Genomic DNA, 19,759 nt, shown 5'->3' with positions numbered 1-19,759 from the left:
TGTAATGAGGAATAGACATTTGGGAATGGATGCGAAGAGGAGACTGTATGAAGGAGTGATTGTGCCAACAGAACTGTATGGGGCAGAAACGTGGAACATAAGAGAAGAAGAGAGAAGGAGTTTGAATGTGTTTGAGATGAGGTGTCTGAGAAGTATGGTGGGGGTTACTAGGCTAGATAGAGTGAGAAATGAGGAAGTGAGGAGGAGAACAGGGGTGAAAAAGGATTTGGGAGATAGGGTTGATGAAAGAATATTAGGATGGTTTGGACACATGGAAAGAATGAGTGAAGAAAGACTAGTAAAAGAGGTATGGAAGGCAGATGTGGAGGGAGTGAACATGAGGGGACGTCCTAGGATGAGGTGGATGGATGGGGTGAAGGGGGCTTTGGGGAAGAGGGGAATGTCTGTTGAGGAAGGAAGGGAGAGGACGGAAGACAGAGGTGAGTGGAGAATGGTTGTATATGGATGATGTTGTGACTGCATGAGGAGGAATGGGCGTGGTGGGGTAGTATGTGTGAGTAATTTTTGACGCAGCCCGAAGGGATTTCTCCCCGTCCTCTCCTTATATGCAAAGGGGGACGGAGAGGGGGGGTCGCCGATTAAATGAAGCGGCCTTGCTGTGGATGTACTGTGTCTTGCGACACTGCTTCTGACCTAGGGCGGTGGGCAGGGTGCAGGGATGACCCGTCATCCAGGAGGTGCTCAGATGAGAGGAAGGGTGGGAGGGGTGTGGAGTGTATTTAGGGATGAAATGGGTGGGAGTGTTTTTATGCCTTTCTCTTTTTGGCTACCTCCCTTGGAAGGGGGAAAAAGCCTTGGTATATGTATGTATGTAGTTTGGTTTTGGAATGGTGATTATTTCACCATGCTTCCAGATGTTGGGTATTGTGTTGTGTGAATAGCTGTAGTTTGCAATATTTGTGAGTGCGTGTATACCTTGTGGTCCAATGTGTTTTAGGTGGATGTTACTTATGTTATCAGGGCCACAGGCAGATGAGTGCTTGATATCGTGTATTATGCGTTGTTGTTGTTGTTGTTGTTGTTGTCGTTCCCTAGACTGTCTGTCCGAGCAGTCCCGTCTCCCCAAGGAAGGCCACAGCCGAAACTGGGTTTTCCCACAAATCCTTTATAGAGTGTATGTTGTGTTGTTTGCGTGCATGATTGTGTATAATGCAGTCTTCCATTATGTGTTGTATGGTATGGGGTGAAGTGTTACATCCTGGGCAGCTGTTCACAACACGGTCGTCCAGCCTCTTCTGGTAGCTTAGAAGTGCTGGGTGGTGACCGCATCGCAGTCTGGCCAAGTGGACTCTGTCCCTACGTGGGAGAGAAGATTCAGAAGGGTGGATATCAGGGGGTCTGGCATGCAGCAGTGTGTTGTCTTTCAGTGTGTTAATGGAGCGGTGAGTGATATGATTATGAATATGTTTCCGGAGGCTGGTATTTGGTGGTTGTGGAGGAAGAGAAGAGAGTATCTGTGTGTAATAAAGGTCTTTGGGTGTAGTTTTAATGTTTCTTGGTGTGTGTGGGTGTTCTGCTATGTAGTGTAGCGGGTGTGATGTGTTTGTGGTGGCTGCAGCAAGTGTTTGTGTGCCTCTCATGTCGAGGTTGTTGTCATTCCCTAGACTTTCCGAGCAGTCCCATCTCCCCAAGGAATGCCACAGCCGAAATTGGGTTTTCCCATAAATCCTTTATAGAGTGTATGTTGTGTTGTTTACGTGCATGATTGTGTATAATGCAGTCTTCCATTATGTGTTGTATGGTATGGGGTGAAGTGTTACATCATGGGTAGCTGTTCACAATGCAGTCATCCACCCTCTTCTGGTAGCCTAGAAGTGCTGATTGTGTGTTGTTCATGATGGTTAGTGAGTCAAGTTGAGTCTGCATATCAAGCCCTCTGTCTGTATCTGGGTCATCGACACACCAGGCCAATGACTTGGCATTGAAGTCACCACCCAAGATGAGGTTAGGGATTGTGGCTAGTTGATTAAGTTGAGGTCTGAAGGTGTTTGGAACTGTGGGAGATGATTGGGGGGAATGCATATATTAACTATTGTCAGTGTTGATGTGTTGCCTTTACAGATTAGAATAGATTGGATTTCTGTGGTGCTATCTGTGGTAGGGAGGAGGATTTTGGTTGTGGTGCTTGTGTCCACAAAACAGATGGATTTGTGGACCAGGGATGATGAGTCCACTGCCATTGCCATCGGTCCGGTCTTGTCTAATGGTGGTGAAGTTGTGAAATGATGGTGTTTTGTGCGAGTGTCTTAGTGCCACAGCATCTTCGTCATAGGACCACCCCCCAACCCCAAGAGTTGGTGGCCAATCAGCGGCAAACATCCCCCACCGGCACTACGTAGGTGGCACCTATCCCCAGTAGGGGCTTCGGTCGCCTGGGCTTGTGATAGGAGAAAGTTGAAGTTATATGTGGGTAGAGGTTGTGTAGATCAGATTTTTGTTTTAAGACAGTTATATGAGAAAGCTATAGGAAAGGGGAAGGATGTTTTTTGGGCTTTTATGGATCTGGAAAAGGCTTACGACAGGTTTGACAGGAGGGCACTGTGGGAGGTTTTGCGGATATACAGGATAGGAGGAAGGCTTCTAGGAGCTGTCAAGAGTTTTTACGAGAGTAGTAGAGCCTGTGTCAGGATCAGAAATGGAGAGAGTGAGTGGTTCGAGGTAAAGGTAGGACTTTGTCAGGGATGCATTATGTTGCCCTGGCTGTTCAACTTGTACATGGATGGGGTGATGCGAGAGGTAAATGCAAGGGTGGTGGGTCAGGGATTGGAGATGTTTAAAGAAAATGGAGAAAAGTGGGAGGTGAGCCAGCTGTTGTTTGCAGACGACACTGCGCTTGTGGCAGGATCGGAGGAGGGATTGAGGAAGTTGGTGACAGAATTTGGGAGAGTATGTGATAGAAGAAAGCTGAAGATAAATGTGGGTAAAAGTAAGGTGATGAGATGTACAAGGGGTGAAAGTGACAGCAGACTGGAAGTGAGCATTAAGGGAGAGCGACTGGAGGACGCGGATAGTTTTAGGTATTTGGGTGCAAATGTGGCAGGAAAAGGTGGAGGTAGAATGTAGATTGAGAGAAGCGAGTAAATGCCTTGGTGGATTAAAAAGTGTAATGAGGAATAGACATTTGGGAATGGATGCTAAGAGGAGACTGTATGAAGGAGTGATTGTGCCAACAGCACTGTATGGGGCAGAAACATGGAACAAAGAGAGGAAGAGAGAAGGAGAATGAATGTGTTTGAGATGAGGTGTCTGAGAAGTATGATTGGGGTTACTAGGCTAGATAGAGTGAGAAATGAGGTGAGGAGGAGAACAGGGGTGGAAAGGGAGTTAGGAGATAGGGTTGATGAAAGAGTATTAGGAAGGTTTGGACACATGGAAAGAATGGGTGAAGAAAGACTAGTAAAAGAGGTATGGAAGGCAGATGTAGAGGGAGTGAACATGAGGGGACGTCCTAGGATGAGGTGGATGGATGGGGTGAAGGGGGCTTTTGGGAAGAGAGGAATGTCCATTGAGGAAGGATGGGAGAGGGCAGAAGACAGGGGTGAATGGAGAATGGTTGTATATGGATGATGCTGTGATGCATGAGGTGGAATGGGCGGGGGGATGGGGGTTGAGGTAGTATGTGTGAGCAAAATTTGATGCAGCCCGAAGGGATTTCTCCCCTTCTCCTTTTATGCATGGGGGACAGAGAGGGGGGTCACTGATTTAATGAAGCGGCCTTGCTGTGGATGTGTTGTGTCTTGTGACACTGCCTCTGACCCAGGGCAGTGGACAAGGTGCAGGGATGACCTGTCATCCAGGAGGTGCTAAGACAAGAGGGAGGGTGGAGGGGAGTGTATTCAGGGATGGAATGGGTGGGAATGATTTTATGCCTTTTCCTTTTTGGCTACCTCCCTTGTAAGGGGGAGAAAGCCTTGGTATATGCATGTATGTATATGTGGGTAAAAGTAAGGTGCTGAGATGTACAAGGGTAGAGGATGGCTGAGAGTTGGAATTAAGTTTTAAAGGAGAGAGGTTGGAGGAAGTGGATAACTGTAGGTATTTAGGGATACATGTGGCAGAAAGGGGAGGGGTGGAGGTAAATTGCAGATAGAGAGAAGCAAGTAAATGCCTTGGAAGATTAAAAAGTGTAGTGAGAAATAGGCATTTAGGAATGGATGGAAAGAGGAGATTATATGAAGGGTGATTGTGCTGACAGCATTGAATGTGTCATATACTTGGAATTTAAGAGAGGTAGAAAGAAAAAATTGAAATGTGTTTGAGATAAATTGTCTGAGAAGTATGGTAGGGGTTACAAGGTTGGATAGAGTGAAAAATAAGGAAGTGAGGAGAATGGAGGTGGAAAAGTAGATGGAGTATTAGGATGGTTTGGACACATGGAAAGAGTGAGTGAAGAAAGCTTTGTAAAAGAGGTGTGGAAGGCAGAGGAGGATGGACTTGAAGGGATGACCGAGAATGAGAGGATGGATGGTGTGAGAGGGAAGTTGAGCAAGAGGGGAATGTCTGTTAAGCAAGGGAGGAAATAGGGGTGAGTGTAAAATGGCTTTGTATAAATGATACTGTGATGCAAGGACATGATGGGGGGGGAGGTAGTTATGTGTGAATGATATTTTGACACAGCCCATAGGGATTTCTCGGGCATGTTCTCTCTGCATGAGGGGATGGGGGTCATTAATTAAATGAAATGGCCGTGCAGTGGATGTACCATGTCTTGCTACATTGCTTCTGACCCAGAGCAGTGGGCAGGATACAGGGATGACCTGTCATCCATGAGAAGCTAAGATGAGAGGGTAGTGGATGGAGTAGAATGGGTGGGAGTGGGTATGTGTCTTTTAACTTGGTTACCTTCCTGGTAAGGGGAAAAAGCCCTTGGTATATAGATAAAGGAAATTTTTTAATCTGTTTGAGATAATGTGTGAGAAGTATGGTGGGTGTTACAATGATGGATGGAGAGAAATTAGGAAAGTGGGGCTCGAAAGGGTGCTGGCAAATAGGGCTTATGAAAGAATATTGGAATTGTTTGGGCTCATGGAAAGAATGAATGATGAAAGATTATAAAAAAAAAGTATGAAAGGCAGAATTGGATGAAGTGAACTTTTGAGAAGAAGACTAGGAAGGAGATGGATGGATGGGGTGAAGGGGACCTTGTATAAATGGGGAATGTCTGTTAAATAAGGAAAGGAAAAGGCAAGAGGTAGGTATGAATGGAGAATGGTTGTAAATAGATTACATTGATGTAGCCAGAAGAGATTTCTCTTCATCCTATTTATTTTTGCATGTAGGGACAGAGTGAGAGGCACTGTAAATGAAGAGTCTGGCCTGGCTGTGGATGTACTGTATCTTGCTGCATTGCTTATGACCTGGGCAGTGGGTGGGAGACAGGGATGACCCATATAAAGTTAAGATGAAAGGGAAACAAATGTGAATGTGATTGGCTGGCTACCTCCCTCATAAGAGAGAAGCCTTTGGTATATAGATATTTTATATGCATGTAAGCATATGTAATGATAGGTAGTAAATTTTTATAATTATACATCAATTTTAGTCGGCGCAGATCCACCAGTCGAGACAGAGATCGTGATCGTGACCGTGATAGAGATCGCAGACGTCACCGCGACGAAAATGGTAAGTTCAGTGTAGTCAAATTGAGAAAAATGTGCATATTATAAATTGTCTCCAGTCAATGATTTCTTGAGTTCTTCATTGGCATAGTGACATACAGTGGATTTCAATTGCTCAAGATACACTGATAAGATCAGATACAAAAAATAAATTAATGATAGAATAATGCCATTACCTGCAAATTGAGGTGGCTGGGCATGATAAAGGAAACTTGCTTTTCTCTTTCATTTCTTCCCAGAACAGTATGATGATCACGCAGTATCTCTTTCCTGGCAATACTTTCGGTTCTTCCATGGTGCAACCCATTCCTGGCTGAGCTTATTGCCTTAGTCAATACATAAGTTTCTATTGGATGTTACTAGGCAACTGTTTATTTTTATATTAAAATATCTCAGTTGCTAATGTTAGTTTGGTTCCTTTGGCCTAGGAGATGCACATCGGAGGGACTACTAGGCTGCAGTGTGGAGGGAGGCAGGCGAAGGTTTAAGCAGTGAGTGCCCCCCATGGCAGGTAAGTGCGTCTCTTTGTGCCCTTTGCCCCACGTCGGGTCTACACCAGGTGAGTGGACGTGCACATTGCCCATGATACCTGATCCAGGCCTGTATTGCAGAGGTTATTGGATGTGCTTGTCTCTCTCTCATGTACACATGTGTACTACTTTCATGTGTATTTGATTGAGGCACTATGTGGTGTATATGTGATTCTTTTGTCTGTATTTGAGATTGAGATAACATATGTCTGTGTGTGTGTATATATATATATATATATATATATATATGTTGCCATCTCATATGTGGTCTATAATAGGCTTTTGTATTTAAAAGAAAAAAGTGTAGATTTGATCTGTGGTGGTGGAAGGTAAACAAGTGTATCACATGTACACCATAGCACAAACAGGGCTTTCAGTGCTGGGTTGTAGATAACACTGTAGGAATACTCATGTCAATACCCCAATTATTTTTTTGTTTATCTTGTTGATGAATTGGATGATAGCATTTGGCTCTTGATTCATGCTTTTTACAATTGGGCTGTTGGATGGCATTATCAACATGCTTCACATGAAATGATGAATTTGTGATAATATTGATTTTAAATTTTAGAAAATGTATAAATTGAATCTTTCCTCACCAACACTGATAACTATGGCTTAGCTATCAAATTATTTTGTATCCCTGACACACACACACATATACACACACACCCTATATGGACGAAGAAATGATAAGGAAAATACTTACTACACTAATAAGACCAAAACTCGAGTACGCAGCATCACTTTGGACACCCAGTACCAAAAAGAATATTAAGAAACTAGAAAGATTACAAAGAGCGACAACAAAACTAGCACCGACACTCGCCGAACTAACATATGAGCAAAGACTATCCAAATTGAACCTACCAACTCTGGAACAAAGAAGAGAAAGAGGAGATTTGCTAACTATCTACAGAATAATGAAAGGAATGGAAGTTTTAGACAGGAACGACCTATTAATGTGGGACAACGGTAAAACAAAGGACACGGAAAAAAATTGAAAAAGGATAGTTATAGAAAAAACTTGAAAAAGAACAGTTTCCCACACAGAGCGATAAATACATGGAACAAATTAGACAACAAAACAGTATGTGCTAACACTATACAAGATTTTAAGATAAAACTTGATGCGGAGAAATACAAAGCATAGCTCCCCTCCCGTATATTACAACTAGGTAAATACACACATACACACACACACACACACAGAGCTATAGAAGATATCTGAAAAAGAACAGCTTTCCTCACAGAGTAATAGACAGTTGGAACAAGTTAGACGAGAAAGTGGTGTGTGCAAAAACAATACATGAATTTAAAAATAGTTTAGATAAAATGAGATATGAAGACGGGACACCACGAGCATAGCTCCCCTTCCCGTAAAATACCACTAGGTAAATACACACACACACACACACACATGCACACACGATTTCAAGAAAAAACTGGACGTAAAGAGATATGAAAACAGGTCACAACGAGCATAGCTCTTGTCCTGTAAAATACAACTAGGTAAATACACAATATTGATAGATATATTGCAAGAAAGGGTGGCTGGGCAGACTGTGCCTTCCTGGACTTACAAAAGGCATTTGATAAGGTACACAGAAAATTACTATATAAACTGGAAACAATAGGAGACATACATGGTAAACCATTGAATTGGATGGAGGACTTCCTACATGAAAGAAAAATGAGAGTGGTGCTCAGAGGCAAGTATTCAAAATGGGAAGAAATGAGTAGTGGCGTCCCACAGGGGTCAGTCCTAGCTCTGATAGGGTTTGCTATATATGTAAATGACATGGACGAAGGCATTGAAAGTTACATGAACTGCTTTGTGGATGACATAAAATTATTAAAGAGAAAAACTCCGAAATAGATTGTGACTCATTACAGAATGATCTGAACTAAGTCTCAGAGTGGAGCAAGAGATGGTAGGTAGAATTCAACATCAAGAAGTATAATTGTATTCGGATAAAGCAAGAAGAGAATATCAGGACAGTATATAATTGATGGAAAAGAAGTAAAAGTAAATTCTGAAAGTGACCTAGGAGTACATCACCAAAGACATGTTGACAGATAAACATATAAATAAAATAGAGAAACGTACAATTTGTTAAGATCAGTAAAGGTGGTCTTTAAATACTTAGATAAGGAAATGATTTAAAAAATATTACAAACACTGATATGGCCAAAACTGGAATATGCAGCGCTGATATGGTCACCCAGTACAAAAAAAAATAATATGCAATGACAAAGATGGCCCCAACACTTTCAAACCTGATATATGAACAAAGACTGGCCGAACTGGAATTGCCAACCCTGGAACAAAGAAGAACATGGGGACCTACTAACTATCTACAGAATTATGAAAGGTAAAGAACGCCTTGATAGAGAGGACCTATTAAAGTGGGACAGAGGAAAAACGAGGACATGCAATGAAACTCAAAAAGGATAACTACAGAAGAGACTTGAAAAAGAACAGCTTCTCACACAGAATGATAGATATCTGGAACAAATTGGATGAAAAAATAGTTTGTGCAAACACAATACAAGAATTTATGAACAAACTTGAACTGGCGAGATACAAAAATGGGTCACCATGAACATAGCTCCCCTTCCCATATAATACAACTAGGTAAATACACACATATACAATTGAAAGCTCACAATTATGGGATGATAGTCACCAGGAAGGATTCCCTAAAATGGAAGAAATAATGGTGACACAGAAATAAGGGACCAAATAAAGAAACTCGATGTCAGAAAGTCACATGGGCCAGACAGAATAGCAAATTTGATATTGAAAGAATGCATAGATGAATTCACAGACAAAATACACAAGATAATTGACTTCTCACTCAAAGAAGGAAAAGTACCACAAGACTGGAAGAATGCTAATATTGTACCAATATATAAGGGAGGAAATAAAGAAAATCCAACAAATTATAGACCAGTATCCCTTACAAGCACAATTGCAAAAATATGCAAAAGAGTTATTAAAAACAAGTGGACTAACTTGGAAAAGAACAAAATATTAAGCCCCAACCAATTTGGATTTAGAAGTGGAAGATCATGTACTTCAAACTTAATATGCTTTTACTCAAGATTGCTATGCATAATACAAGAGATGGCAGGGCAGATTGTGCCTTCTTGGACCCTACAAAAGGCTTTTGACAAAGTACATACATATACCAAGGCTTTTTCCCCCTTACAAGGGAGGTAGCCAAAAAGGAAAAGGCATAAAATCATTCCCACCCATTCCATCCCTGAATACACTCCACACCCCTCCACCCTCCCTCTTATCTTCGCATCTCCTGGATGGCGGGTCATCCCTGCACCTTGTCCACTGCCCTGGGTCAGAAGCAGTGTCGCAAGACACAGCACATCCACAGCAAGGCTGTTTCATTAAATCGGTGACCCCCCCCCCCTCTCCATCCCCCCATGCATAAAAGGATAAAACGTGGAGAAATCCCTTCGGGCTGCGTCAAATTTTGCTCGCACATACTACCTCACCTCCCATCCCCCCACCCATTCCACCTCACGCATCACAACATCATCCATATACAACCATTCTCCATTCACCCGTCTTCTGTCCTCTCCCGTTCTTCCTCAACAGACATTCCCCTCTTCCCCAAAGCCCCCTTCACCCCATCCATCCATCTCATCCTAGGATGTCCCCTCATGTTCACTCCCTCTACATCTGCCTTCCATACCTCTTTCTTCACTCATTCTTTCCATGTGTCCAAACCATCCTAATACTCTTTCATCAACCCTATCTCCCAACTCCCTTTCCACCCCTGTTCTCCTCCTCACCTCCTCATTTCTCACTCTATCTAGCCTAGTAACCCCCATCATACTTCTCAGACACTTCATCTCAAACACATTCATTCTCCTTCTCTCTTCCATTCTTATGTTCCATGTTTCTGCCCCATACAAAGTACTACACAAAAACTACTAAGAAAATTTGAACTAATAGGTGGAATACAAGGAAAATCATTTGAATGGATGGAAAACTTCTTGAAAGGAAGAAAAATGAGTGATACTTAGAGAAAAGAACTCAAAATGGGTAGACATGATAAGTAGAGTACCCCAAGGCTCTGTATTGGCTCCAATAATGTTTGCTATTTATATAAATGACATGGATGAAGGAATTAAATGCTACATAAACTTCTTTGCAGATGATGCTAAACTATAGAAGAGAGTAACGAAGAAGATTGTAAATCTTTTCAGGGAGATCTGGACAATGTCTGGAATTGGAGTGAAAAGAACGAAGTGAATTTCAACATTAATCACTTCCATACGGTGACGCCTACGTAGGCGGCATGAGGAGCAAGTGGGTACTCGATGATGCCGACGTCACCATCTTGATTATATTTATTGTAGTCGTACCTATGTAATTTTCATTCTCTCTAAACTGACTTCATCAATTTTCTGTGGTTATCAAAATACACAGGTGAAGGAGAACGAACGATTGAGCACTAACTTTATTTTTTATAATGCGATTATTATGACGAAACATCGCATGTCGGGCAGCTAATGCTGCCAGACGTGTGATGTGCCCCGGAGTGAAGAGGTTAAAAATGTAGTATAATGGAATTTGGAAAAAGCAAAAATAGAATATCCGGCATATACAAAATTGGAACAAAAGAAGTTACAAAAGTAAATTCAGAAAGAGACCTAGGAGTGATCATTTCAAATGACATGACACCAGACAAACATGTAAACAAAATAGATGGAGAAACCTACAACTTAATAAGATCAATGAAAGTGGCCTTTGACTACATGGACAAGGAAATGGTGAATAAAATCCTAGTTACACTGATAAGACCAAAATTAGACCATGCAGCGTCGCTATGGACACCCAGTTAAAAAAACAAAAAAAAAAAAAAAAAAAAAAAAAAAGCACTAACAAAGATGACACCAATACTTCAGCATATTGACATATGAACAAAGATTGGACAAACTAAACTTATTAACTCTGGAGCAAAGAAGTGAAAGGCAATTTTATATCCATATATAGAATTATGAAAGGGATGAAAATCCTTGACAGGGATGATCTACTTAAATGGGACAGAAGAAATACAAGGGGACACAAGAAAAAAAAATTAAGAAGGACAGTTACAGAAGAGATCTGCAAAAGAATAGCTCTCCACATGTGGTAATAGATACATGGAATAAATTGAAAGAGATAACAGTGAATGCTAAAACTATACATGACAAAATACAACTAGGTGAATACACACGCACTTGATCTGCTTCTTCTCGAGATTAATAGATATAATACAAGAGAGATATGGTTGGGCAAACTGTGCCTTTCTGGACCTACAAAAGGCATTTGATAAGGTACCACACAAGAAACTATTAAGGAAAATAAAGTCAACGCGAGGACTACTGACGTCGTATTTCAATAGGTGGCATCAGAGGAAAATTATTGGAATGTATGAAAGACTTCCTGACTGGGAGGAAAATGAGAGTAGTAATTAGAGATAAAATCTTAGAATGGGAAGAAATGATAAGTGGTGTCCCACAGGGATCAGTACTGGCCCTGATCATGTTTGCCATATACATAAATGACGTGGATGAAGGAGTAGAGTGTTATATGAATTTCTTTGCAGACGCCGCAAAAATACTAAAGAAAGTAATAACGGAGGAGGATTACAACTCGATACAACTTGACTTGGACAAGATCTGGAAATGGACTCAAAAATGGGAAGTGAAATTCATTATCAAGATATGTATAAATTTGGAAAAAGTACATACATGCATACATATAGTCTTTTTCCCCCGTACAAGGGAGGTAGCCAAAAAACAAAGGCATAAAAACCACTCACACCCATTCCATCCCTAATACACTCCACTCCCCTCCACCCTCTACCCTCCCTCTTATCTTGGCACCTCCTGGATGACAGGTCATCCCTGCATCTTGTCCACTGCCCTGGGTCAGAAGCAGTGACTCAAGACACAGCACATCCATAGCAAGGCCACTTCATTAAATCTGCGACCCCCCCCTCTCCGTCCACTCATGCAGAAAAGGAGAAGACAGGGAGAAATCCCTTCGGGCTGCATTAAGTTTTTCTCATAAATACTACCTCACAGCATCATCCATATACAACCATTCTCCATTCACCCCTGCAAGTGGAGCAGAGAGGCTGGCCCCCCAATGTCCCACTTACCAAGTAGTTTTAACAATTAAACACATTTTAACTCAGTGCCCTGCATTCTCTGAGAAGCGCAGGGCAAATTTTTTAACAGATTTATCTTATAAAGAAATTTTAGGGGAGGAAGCTCGTGTGAAAAATGCTTTAAAGTTTTTAAAAGACAAATATATTTTATGAAATTTAAAATTGTGTATATGAATGCTTGTGAGTGTATGTTGTTGATGTTTGTCCGTGAATGTTTAATGTTTTAACTGTTTTACTTTAATTTTTTTTTTTTTTTTTTTTTTTTTTTTTTTTTTTTAATCTAAAAGATAAATATGCGCTGAATGGCCTACCGGCTCCGGTGCTTGGCCTTCGAGCCAAAAATTCCATAAATCAATCAATCCATTCACCCCTGTCTTCTGTCCTCTCTCGTCCTTCCTCAATAGACATTCCCCTCTTCCCCAAAGCCCCTTTCACCCCATCCATCCATCTCATCCTAGGTCGCCCCCTCGTCTTCACTCCCTCCACATCTGCCTTCCATACCTCTTTTACTAGTCTTTCTTCACTCATTCTTTCCATGTGTCCAAACCATCCCAATGCTCTTTCATTCACCCTATCTCCCAACTCCCTTATCACCCCTGTTCTCCTCCTCACCTCCTCATTTCTCACTCTATCCAGCCTAGTAACCCCTATCATACTTCTCAGACACCTCATCTCAAACACATTCAAACTCCTTCTCTCTTCCTCTCTTATGTTCCATGTTTCTTCCCCATACAGTGCTGTTGACACAATCACTCCTTCATACAATCTCCTTTTAGCCTCCATTCCCAAATGTCTTATTTCTCATTACACTCTTCAATCCACCAAGGCATTTACTCGCTTCTCTCAATCTACATTCTACCTCCACCTTCACTCCTCCCATTCCTGCCACATTCGCATCCAAGTATCTAAAACTATTCGCTTCCTCCAGTCACTCTCCCTTAATGCTTCCAGTCTGCTGCCACTTTCACCCCTTGTAAATCTCATCACCTTACTTTTACCCACATTTATCTTTAACTTTCTTCATTCACACACTCTCCCAAACTCTGGCACTAACTTCCTTAGTCCCTCCTCTGATCCTGCTACAAGTGTAGTGTCAAACAACAGCTGGCTCACCTCCCACTTTTCTCCATTTTCTGTAACCATCTCCAATCCCTGACCCACCACCCTTGCATTTACCTCTCGCACCACCCCATCCATGTATAAGTTGAACAGCCAGGGCAACATAACACATCACTGATGAAGTCCCACCTTTACCTCGAACCACTCACTCTCTCCATTTCTAATCCTGACACATGCTCTGCTACTCTCATAAAAACTCTTGACAGCTCCTAAAAGCTTTCCTCCTATCCCATATATCTTCAAAACCTCCCACAGTGCCTTCCTGTCTACCCTGTCATAAGCCTTTTCAGATCCATAAAAGCCCAAAAAACATCCTTACCTTTTCCTATAGATTTCTCACATATCTGTCTTACCACAAAAATCTGGTCTATGCAATCTGTACCTGTCCTATAAGTTTGGAAAAAGTAAAAACAGAATATCGAGAGAGAAAATTGATGAAGAGGTCAAGAAAGTAAACTCGGAAAAAAGACCTTGGACATGACACAGGACAAACATATTAATAAAATAGTCGGAGAAACCTACAATTTATTGAGGTCAATAAAAGTGGCATTTGTGTATTTGGATGAGAAAAAAAAAAAAAAAAAAATTAACTACACTAACAAGACCAAAACTCGAGTACACAGCAACACTATGGACACCCAGTACCAAAAAGAACATGAAAAAATTAGAAAGAATACAAAGAGCAACAACAAAACTGAAGAATTAATAGATAAAATACATGCAATAATCAAATGCTCGCTCAAAGAAGGAAAGGTACCACAAGACTGGGAAAATGTAAACATTGTACCAATATATAAAGGAGGAAACAAAGAAAATCCAACTAACTACAGACCAGTCTCCCTAACGAGCACAGTAGCTAAAATAGGTGAAAAAGTGATCAAACAAAAGTAGATGGGTTAAACAGCTGGAAGGAAAATCTATACTAAACCCAAACCAATTTGGATTTAGACAAGGAAGATCATGTACAACAAACATGATCTGCTTCTACTCAAGACTAATAGGTATAATAAAAGAGGGATGGAGGGGCAGACTGTGCCTATCTAGACCAACAAAAGGCATTTGACAAAATACCACACAAGAAATTAATAAAAAAAAATTAGAATCAATAGGTGGCATCACAGGTAAACTATTAGAATGGATGGAAGACTTCCTGACTGGGAGAAAAATTAGGGCAGTAATTAGAGACAAATACTCGAAATGGGAAGAAATGATAAGTGGTGTTCCACAAGGTGCTGGCTCCAATCATGTTTGCCATATACACAAATGACATGGATGAAGGAGTTGAAGGTTATATGAATTTCTTTGCAGATGATGCAAAAATATTGAAGAAAGTAAGAACAGAACAGAACAGGACTGGGATTCATTACAATCAGACCTGGACAAAATTTGGAAATGGACTTGAGACAAAAACTCAGTATGGGAAAAAAATTATAAGTGGAGTCTCACAAGGCTCTGTACTATCTCCAATAATGTTTGCCATATATATAAATGACTTGGATGAAGGTGTTGAATATTATATGGACTTCTTTGCAGATGATGCAAAACTACTATATAAAATAATTACTGAGAAAGACTGAATCATTTCAGAGATTGGACAAAGTCTGGAAATGGAGCCAAAAATAGGAAGCGAACTTCTACATCGAGAAATGCAGTAAAATGGAGTTTTAGAAAAATTAAGAATAGAATATCAGTGCAATATAAGGTTGGTAAAAAAAAAAAAAAAAACTTGGAAATGACCTAGGAAAATAGAAACTGAAGGAGGAATACAGGGCAAACTGCTTAATTGGATGGAAGACTTTTTGCAAGAAAGGAAAATGAGAGTAGTGATAAGAGACACTCAAAATGGGATGAAGTAATAAGCGGTGTTCTGCAAGGAACAGTTCTGGCCCCAATAATGTTTGCTATATATATTAATGATATGGATGAAGGAATTGAAAGCTATATGAGCTTCTTTGCAGATGATGCAAAACTACTGAAAAGAGTGAACACGGAAGAAGATTGTGAATCACTACAGAGTGATCTAAATAAAGTACAGGAATGGAGTAGGAAGTGGGAGATGGAGTTCAATACAAAAAAGTGTAGTATAATGGAATTTGGAAAAAGCAAAATCAGAATAACAGGATAATTGGGAGAAGAAGGAATAAAAAAAAAAGTAGAAAATGAGAAGGACCTGGGAGTCATTGTTATGAATAATATGTCACCTGAGAAACATATATATAAGATTTTTGGAGAAACTTATAATTTAATGAGAACAATCAAAGTTGCATTTACATACCTGGATGAAGAAATGATGAAGAAAATTCTAATCACCCTGATAAGACCAAGACTAGAATATGCAGCAACGATATGGTCACCAAGTACAAAAAAAATGTATAAAAAAACTTGAAAGAATACAGAGCAATTACAAAATTGGCACCAACACTCTCAAAACTATCATATGAAGAGAGACTAGCAAAACTTGAACTACAGACACTAGAGCAAAGAAGAGAGAGAGGAGATTTGATAGCTATTTACAGAATCATGAAAGGCATAGAAATTACTGATAGAGAGAATCTGATAAAATGGGATGATAGAAATACAAGAGGACACGGAAAGAAAATAAAAAAAGACAGCTATAGAAGAGATCTAAAAAGGGGAAAGAGACTTACAACCGAGTTCGGTTCAGACAGACAGGTCATAGCCGATCTGGATGCAAGTTGGACTTTATATATATATATACAATATATATTACCCTTTTTATATATATATATATATATATGTATTATCCTTTAAATATTATTTTTGTTACTGTATGTATATATTGTATATTTTAGCATATTGAAATAATCTTAGCATCTTTGAACTATGTTGTATAGTATTTTTTAACCTTTTTATAATTTTGTCTGATTTTCTTTGGGAAACGTAGCCTAGGCCTAAGCATACATACATACATATACCAAGGCTTTTTCCCCCTTCCAAGGGAGGTAGCCACAAAGGGAAAGGCATAAAAACAATTTCCCTGTGGTGGGGGAAAAGAATACTGCCACCAAGTTTCCCTGTGGTGGGGGAAAAGAATACTGCCACCAAGTTTTCCCACTTGGATCGTAAGAGGCGAGAAGAAAGGGACGGGGAGAGGGACTAGGCATCCTTCTCCCTGTAGCCCCACGGGGCACACATCCTAAAGACAAAAGTGAAGGCCTAAGCATACTGAATAAAATCCTATCATCTTTGACCTATGATATTTAATACTGTATTTTTTAACCTTTGTATTATTTTACTATCAGACTTTCTTTAGGAAACATATGCATACTGAATAAAATCTTATTATCTTTGAGCTACGTTTAATATTCATTAACTTTTTATCATTTTCGTTAGGAAACGTAGCCTAGGCCTACGCATACTGAATAAAGTCCTGTCATCTTTGACCTACAAATACTTTTTTGTTGGTTAAATTAAAATCATTGCAAGGCAAAATTAGGAAAAAAATTATTTCAAAACACATTCTTTTCATTTACGTACTGTACCGAAAATATTGTTATAAACAACAGACTAGGCATAAACAAAGTTTACTGTTACATTTTATTAATAGCAAAACATAAAAATACAAAATGCTGTACTGAACATATTATCGACAACAGACTAGGCGTAAAAAAAAAGTTTTATTGTTACAATTTATTAATTGCAAAACATATGAAAATACAAAATGCAAGGCAAATATAGGAAAATTTTTATTTCAAAACACATTCTTTTCGATAACGTACTGTACCGAACATATTGTTATCGACAACAAACTAGCCTAGGCATAGAATAAGTTTTACTGTTACATTTTATTAATTACAAAACATAAAAATACAAAATGCATTAGGAATTAGGAAACATTTTACTTCAAACAAACAAAACGAAAGAATATTTAGCTGGTTGGGATGCTGACGCTGCCGGCAGCCTGCCAAAACTATCTTACTCGCATCTTGCAGCGTGCGGAGTAATTGTACTGCAGTCCCAGAAATAACATTGCAATTCTATTACTCTACTAAATGGTAAATATTATTACATTATCTCGTCGTAAAGTCGATCAGTTGTAAGTCGATGACTACCTGTACAAGAATTTAACCCCTTCCATATGGTGATGCCTACGTAGGCATCATGAGGAGCAAGTGGGTACGTGAGGATGCCAACGTTGGCGTCTTATATTTATTGTAGTCTTTCCTGCGTGATCCCCATACTCTGTAAACTGGCTTCATCATATTTTCTATGGTTATCAAAATTCACGGGTGAAAGAGAAGGAGCGATAGAGCAGTGACTTTATTTTTTATAATGCAAGTATTATGACGCAACATCGCACGTCTAGCAGCTAATGCTGCCAGACGTGCGATGTGGCCCGTATTGAAGGGGTTAAGAACAAGCTAGATGCTGAGAGATACAAAGACGGGTTACTACGAGCAGAGCTCCCCTTCCCATATAATACAACTAGGTAAACACACATATGGAAATAGATTGTTAATCGCTACAGAGAGGTCTGGTCAAGGTCTGGGAACGGAGTTCAAAGTGGGTGGACTTCAACATTAAGAAATGTAATATAATAGAATTTGGAAAAAGTAAAAAAAGAATATCAGGACAATATAAAATAGGTGAAAAGGAAGTAAAGAAAGATGATTTTTAAAAAAAGACCTAGGAGTAATTATCACCAAAGACATGTCCCCAGATAGGCAGATAAACAAAAATACTGTAGTCATAGAACCTAGAATTTATTAAGATCAATAAAAGTAGCTTTTAATTACTTGAATGAGATAATGGTAAAGAAAATACTAGTCACACTGATAAGGCCTAGATTGGAGTATGCTGTGACACAATGGACACCCAGTACAAAAAAGAATATAAGGAAAATAGAAAGAATCCAAAGAGCAACGACAAAGATGGCACTTTCAAAACTGACATACGAGCAAAGATTGGCCAAACTGGAACTACCAACCCTGGAACAAACAAGAGAAAGAGGTGATCTGTTGGCCAATTACAGAATCATGAAGGGCATGGAAGTCCTTGACAGAGAAGACTTACTAAATACAAAGAAAACAAGGGACAGGAAGAGAAACTCAAAATGGACAGTTATAGAAGAGATCTGAAAAAAAAATAAGAATAATGGCTTTCCACACACAGTGGTGGATGTCTGGAACAAATTGGATGAAACAGTAGTGTGTGCAAATACTATACATGATGCGGAGAGATACAGAGATGGGTCACCATGAGTATAGCTACCCCTCCGTGTAATTTAACCAGGTACAACTAGGTAAATACATGCACACTTATGGAATTAAAATAGAGAAATTGAAGAGATAGCTTTTATAGAAATAGTACAATAACAGATGAAGGAAAATGCAAAGGGCACAATTAGTCATGTAACAAAAGAAAAAGCAAATTGGGTAAGAGAGATAGTGGATGGGAGAAAGTGTATTGTAGTCTATGGACTAAAGGAAAAACATTGGTTAGGTACTCGAGAGGAAAAGCAGAAATAGTAATGGCAAAAATAATTCTAAAATAAGTATAAGGTGGTGACTAAGAAGCAGAAAAAGAAATAAGAGGAAGTATATAGAATGAGAAAATATTCTAAAGAAAACCCCTAAAGATAAAACTAAGATCACAAATGGTAGAAGACATACTGGCACAATCAGGTAAGTTAGCAAAGAGTGAACATTACAATAATATATGGATAAAAAGAGATATATGAGAAAGCTATAGGAAAGGGGAAGGATGTTTTTTTTGGCCTTTATGGACCCTGGAAAAGGCTTACGACAGGGTAGACAGAAAGGCACTGTGGGAGGTTTTGCGGATATGCTGGATAGGAGGAAAGCTTCTAGGAGCTGTCAATAGTTTTTATGAGAGTAATAGAGCTTGTGTCAGGATTAGAAATGGAGAGAGTGAGTGGTTCGAGGTAAAGGTGGGACTGCGTCAAGGATGCGTTATGTCGCCCTGGCTGTTCTACTTGTACATGGATGGGGTAGTGCGAGAGGTAAATTCAAGGTAGTGGGTCAGGGATTGGAGATGGTTAAAGAAAATGGAGAAAAGTGGGAGGTAAGCCAGCTGTTGTTTGCAGACGACACTGCGCTTGTGGCAGGATTGGAGGAGGGATTGAGGAAATTGGTGACAGAGTTTGGTAGAGTGTGTGATAGAAGAAAGCTGAAGATAAATGTGTGTAAAATGTGATGAGATGTACAAGGGGTGAAAGTGGCAGTAGTCTGGAAGTGAGCATTAAGGGAGAGCGACTGGAGGAAGTGGATAGTTTTAGATACTTGGGTGCAAATGTGGCAGGAAA

At 39.9% G+C, this 19,759-nt stretch overlaps 1 protein-coding gene across 8 annotated transcripts in view; it reads left to right on the top strand.

Moving 5' to 3' along the window:
* Nucleotides 1–19,759, top strand: part of LOC143027418 (luc7-like protein 3) — a 261,462-nt gene that overhangs the window by 228,637 nt on the left and 13,066 nt on the right. For 6 of the 8 annotated variants that reach the window (XM_076188733.1, XM_076188712.1, XM_076188703.1 and 3 more), the window contains 2 exons: nucleotides 5,564–5,643; nucleotides 6,068–6,150. In XM_076188733.1, coding sequence (XP_076044848.1) covers nucleotides 5,564–5,643; nucleotides 6,068–6,093 — 106 coding nt within the window. In that variant the 3' untranslated portion in view covers nucleotides 6,094–6,150. The remainder of the gene's footprint in view (nucleotides 1–5,563; nucleotides 5,644–6,067; nucleotides 6,151–19,759) is intronic. The other 2 variants (XM_076188708.1, XM_076188716.1) reach the window with 2 other exon arrangements.

Source organism: Oratosquilla oratoria, chromosome 1 (genome assembly GCF_046742065.1).
Source record: "Oratosquilla oratoria isolate Oo_2021 chromosome 1, ASM4674206v1, whole genome shotgun sequence".
Taxonomy (NCBI): Eukaryota; Metazoa; Arthropoda; class Malacostraca; order Stomatopoda; family Squillidae; genus Oratosquilla; species Oratosquilla oratoria.
Note: the sequence above shows the minus strand (reverse complement) of the source record. Positions and strands in the feature narration are given on the sequence as shown.